This window comes from Pterocles gutturalis, unplaced genomic scaffold, assembly GCF_000699245.1.
Source record: "Pterocles gutturalis isolate BGI_N339 unplaced genomic scaffold, ASM69924v1 scaffold10258, whole genome shotgun sequence".
NCBI lineage: Eukaryota > Metazoa > Chordata > Aves > Pterocliformes > Pteroclidae > Pterocles > Pterocles gutturalis.
The window spans coordinates 17846-22405 of NW_010118059.1; the positions used below are offsets into that span (position 1 = coordinate 17846).

The 4560-nt window shown below is 37.9% G+C and overlaps 1 protein-coding gene across 1 annotated transcript; it reads right to left on the bottom strand.

The window, feature by feature from the left end:
• Window positions 1-1191: 1191 nt before the first annotated feature.
• Window positions 1192-4554, bottom strand: COQ7 (coenzyme Q7 homolog, ubiquinone (yeast); the record flags this gene model as incomplete). Its single annotated transcript, XM_010076051.1, has 5 exons — window positions 1192-1306; window positions 1972-2040; window positions 3506-3645; window positions 3753-3867; window positions 4402-4554. Coding segments are annotated over 5 exons (555 nt in total), but the record flags the coding sequence as incomplete, so codon positions are not given.
• Window positions 4555-4560: the final 6 nt, after the last annotated feature.

Consider the following 4560-nt stretch of genomic DNA (forward strand, 5'->3'; position numbering starts at 1 on the left):
CTCCTCTTCTCAAAGCAGCTACAATGTCAGCACATAGCATTTGGCCAGCACAACAGAACTGGAACCAGCACAAAGCAAAACCGCATCAAAGTACTTAACCAGCCTCAACATAGCTGTGCAGTTTTGCTTTAAATGTTTGTATCAAAATACCATCTTCTATATTATCCATATGCATTTGGAAAGTTATCCTATTTTCCATAATGATGCAACAGGAAAAGAATGGTCAGGATGTCCTTGAGACATAAAAAGCAGAGATTAAGTCTTGCAAGAAGTCCCTTTCATCCCTATGAGTTTAAGACATTCTAATCACATTGCTGTACTTTTATAATCTCCGATTAGCATGTAACAGAGCAGACAGGCACAACTTTGCCTTTATTTCTCCATGCTAGGACGCCAGCATAAAGTGTGGAGAAACTTGTTTGAACATTTGAGAAAGCAAGAGCACCTCTATTCAAGAGCCACTGAAGACTACAAGCAAAGATAAACTTGAAATCTCTAATAGAATATTAAGTACAGTTCCCCAGGTGCTCCAAGTTGCTCTCTCCACTTGCTTTACATCAGGGATCCATTCCTTACACAAACACTCAGGATAAAAAAGCAAAAAACCAAAAACCCACAACAATTAAAAAAAAGGAAATATTAAAAAAATAGGAAGAAGAATTCTACTTAAATAAAGAATACAGAATTGAGCCTGAAAACAAGTCTTCAAATTACAGTCTTACAATACCAATCTTTATTCAAGACATAATGAAAGACATACGTAGTAGGACTTCATTTACTTACCCTGAAAATAGAACTCAAAAATATCCTACTTAGTCAGTATTAACCATTTTAAAACGAGCTGATGAGCTCCAGCTTATTTCAAGTACATATACATTTGAAGGCAACAGAGAGTATATTAACCATTTTTATGTGTGTGTATACATGCACACATATTATATATATAAATCATGTATATACATACATATTTTGCTGCCACCTTGTGAACAGTCTCTGAATAAGGCAATTTAGTTCATATGGACCCAGCTCTGCCATCTTTATTCCCATTTAGCTCAGCTGACTTTCATATAGATACTTTTTGAACAGATACTCAATGTGACAAAGGCTGGCTGAATCCAGATACTAGTGAAGAAAATTTTAAAGGGCTGACTAAAATAACTATTAGTCTTCCGCAATTTCCATACACTTGTGTCACAGTTTATTGCCACTAACATTATGGAAAATATCACTAAATTCTTTCTGATAAGAATATTGCAGCTTTGCATCCAAGCTGTATAGCTGTCTTCAAAATGGAATAAGCTGGTGCCTGTAAAACAAAGAATAGAAGATTAAATACCTCTAATGAAGTGCGGCTGCGCTAGGGAATAGTAAGTATTATCTAAAGAAACCCCATAAAAACAAAAAACAAAACAAAGCAAAAACACAAAAAAACCTCACAAAAACACACTTGTATTTGTAGTCTAATCTACCCTAGAGAAAACTAAATTAAAAATCATCAACTTTGCTGAATGTTTCCATTTCTCCACAATGTAAGTCAAGAGAAAAAAAGGAGAGAAGTCACACATTCCTCATAGGGTATTTAACTCAGTATTTCACACTTTTAAACAGGGTTGTGTTTGTCTACCAAGATGATTCCTCAAGTTCCCAGCTGTATGGATAGCACTTACAAGCCTTACCTTCAAAAATATTTAATCTAAACTTAAATTAAAATAAAATTTAAAACTGTGCAGAGGACACCTCTCAAGAAAATGGCACCATCATTTTAACACTTGACACGATTCAAACAGATTCAATTCTGTTCTGGAAAAATGAAAGCTATACTATGCGGTGTTTTCTTATATTTATCTTTGGAGAAGAACATAATGCATCTTATTTTCTATTTCTCAGAGCTACATAACAGTCACTGGGTAAGCAAGATAAGAACATCACATCTACATCCTCGCTAATAGTGCCAGTTAACATTATACTTACTGCTTCTGCATCATGCTCAAGCCCAATGTCATGGTGCTCCCGTTCATCATCCCGAAATTGTTTTATTACCTTTAAAAACAGCAGTCAATCAGTAAGTCTACTCTGCAGAGAAACAATTCAGCTCGTATATAAAACTGTTGACCAATGGCTGTTGACCATTGCACACACCAGGACAGGCATCCGAGACCCAGGTCTCTCAAAAGCTTCTCAAAGACCCAACCCCCCAATTTAGCAAGAAGGGAATTACAGCATTCCCCAAACCTAAAGTTCTTTTAATAGTCTCAAAAAAAAGTCTTTAAAAACCAAGCTGCTGTTTATATATCATTATATTTTCACTCTTTCAAGAAAATCTATAGTCATAGTAACTCATAACACTAATTAGTTTCACACATACAAATTATTCTGACAATTTACATAATGAAATTAAGGTGCCTGCCTTGCCAGATAATCAGTAAGGGTGTTTCCCTGTAAGCCAACAGGGCTTTTGTCCATTACAGCATACCCTAAAGAACCCTATTTTTCACTTCTAATTTTTCAACTGGTACAAAAAGGTTTAAAGAACTTTCTCTTGAGATGCCTGTAGATAACTAGGATTGCTTAATAAAGTGCTCAGAGTTTACAGACAGCCAAGCACTGTCCCCACCCGACAGGTTCACATTACTTTTGGTTTCACTGCTAATCCTCCTCATATTACCCGACAGGTTCGCATTACTTTTTGGTTTCACTGCTAATCCTCCTCATATTGACACTGTAAATAATCCTGCTGCTTAGACTTTCCCCCTTTATTTTGCACCCTCTCAGTTTATCGCCTTTATTTCCAGGGGTAGTATTTCCCTTGCGCACACATCAGCATGACCAGGGTTACTTCAGACACTATTTCTGTAACAAGACAACAGGTTTGGAGTAACCGAACTTGTCTCTGTGTTAAACTCTGAACAGCTGAACACCCTGCTAGTCCGCAGAGTTGGAAATGAATGTGGGTACCGTAAGGCAAGCTCCCACCAAACAGAGCACAGACGAGCTCAATGTGCTGCATGTGGAAACAGGTCAGTCTCTCACAAGCACCCTAGAGGAATGGGTCCCAATTTGATACCTAAAATACTTGGGAAATAATTTTCTTGCAGAGCCCCTTACACACTCTGAAGGGCACTCGAGACTAGAACTATGTAATCATACCCAGTATAAGAAAAACTATGCACTTGTATTTTCTCCTTTTGTTTTCCCTCTAAACCCTTCCTTTCAATCAAAAATAATCAAATATAAGCACAGTTCTCCCAGTCAAAAGGGAAGTGCTGAATTACTGAAAGCACGCTGAAGCTAATACAACAAACACTTTCATTTCAGTGCTCAATCAATTTAGTGTTGCTGAAGGAAAAAACATCCTTTTAACCTCAGGTTTCTGTTCAGTTCAGCATTCTAAAGTGATCAAAGGGAACTGCTGTAAATTCCATAAGCACGTTATCTTAAGAAAATAAAGTCACATGAGATAATTCAACAAATTTATTAAGCTACTTTTTAAGTCACAGTTAAATACCTGCAATAGTTCCTTGTACTTTTCTGGATCTTCTTGCATCAGAGTTCGGATCTGGCTATTGTAGTGATCTGATATACTCTCTTCCACTGCCACTGTGCAAGCCATCGCACCTTTCTTTCCAAGCAAAGCAGTTCCAGCCCCTGTGATTGTGGTACCAAACATATGCAAACATGAAATATGAAGCGATACAAATAATTTACATATTTGAAGACTTCACAAAACGATAATTGCAACAATACAAACTCACCTAAAACAAAACCTGCTACATTCCAAAATGGCAATAAAACAGTAGGTCGAACTCTGTATGCAACCATTAGTTCATTGAACTTTTTCAGGTGGTCTTTTTCTTGATTCCACATTTGCTGCAAAACACCCAGATCCCAGTAAAGTATAAAATCAGAAAAAATTAAACACTTACAATAAAATTAATAAATACAAAGAAGAACAAACCAGGTCGGGCTGGTAACATGAGAAGTAACAGTTCACATCAGAAAAAGAAAAAGGTGAAGAAGGGCATAAAAGCATTTGCAAAAGAAGTCTTTGTGACAATACTACAGCATTGTAGTGTTGGTAATTAAACATTTACAATAAAATCAATAAATACAAAGAACAAACCAGGTCGGGCTGGTAACATGAGAAGTAACAGTTCACATCAGAAAAAGAAAATGGTGAAGAAGGGCATAAAAGCATTTGCAAAAGAAGAGTCTTTGTGACAATACTACAGCATTGTAGTGTTGGTAACTCCCTCATCGAGTAATCCCACCACTCTTTATAAACCCACACGTTTAAGTGTTCAGAAAAAGCCGCACAGCTCTCATCTTAACAGCTCCCTTCGCCCATTCCTAACCAAATACAAATCGAACAGAAACACAGCGATGGCTTTCGGGTCTGCTAACCTGAATAATCGGTCCCGCAGTCGATCTGCCCAGGACGGCCATCTGCCCCGCGTAAATGCGGTTCGCCCCGAACTCCCCGGCGTGGTCCACCCGGATGACGCGGTCTATGACGGGCTTGTTGACGCCATCCAGAGCCCCCCGCGTGCTGCAGAGCCTGAG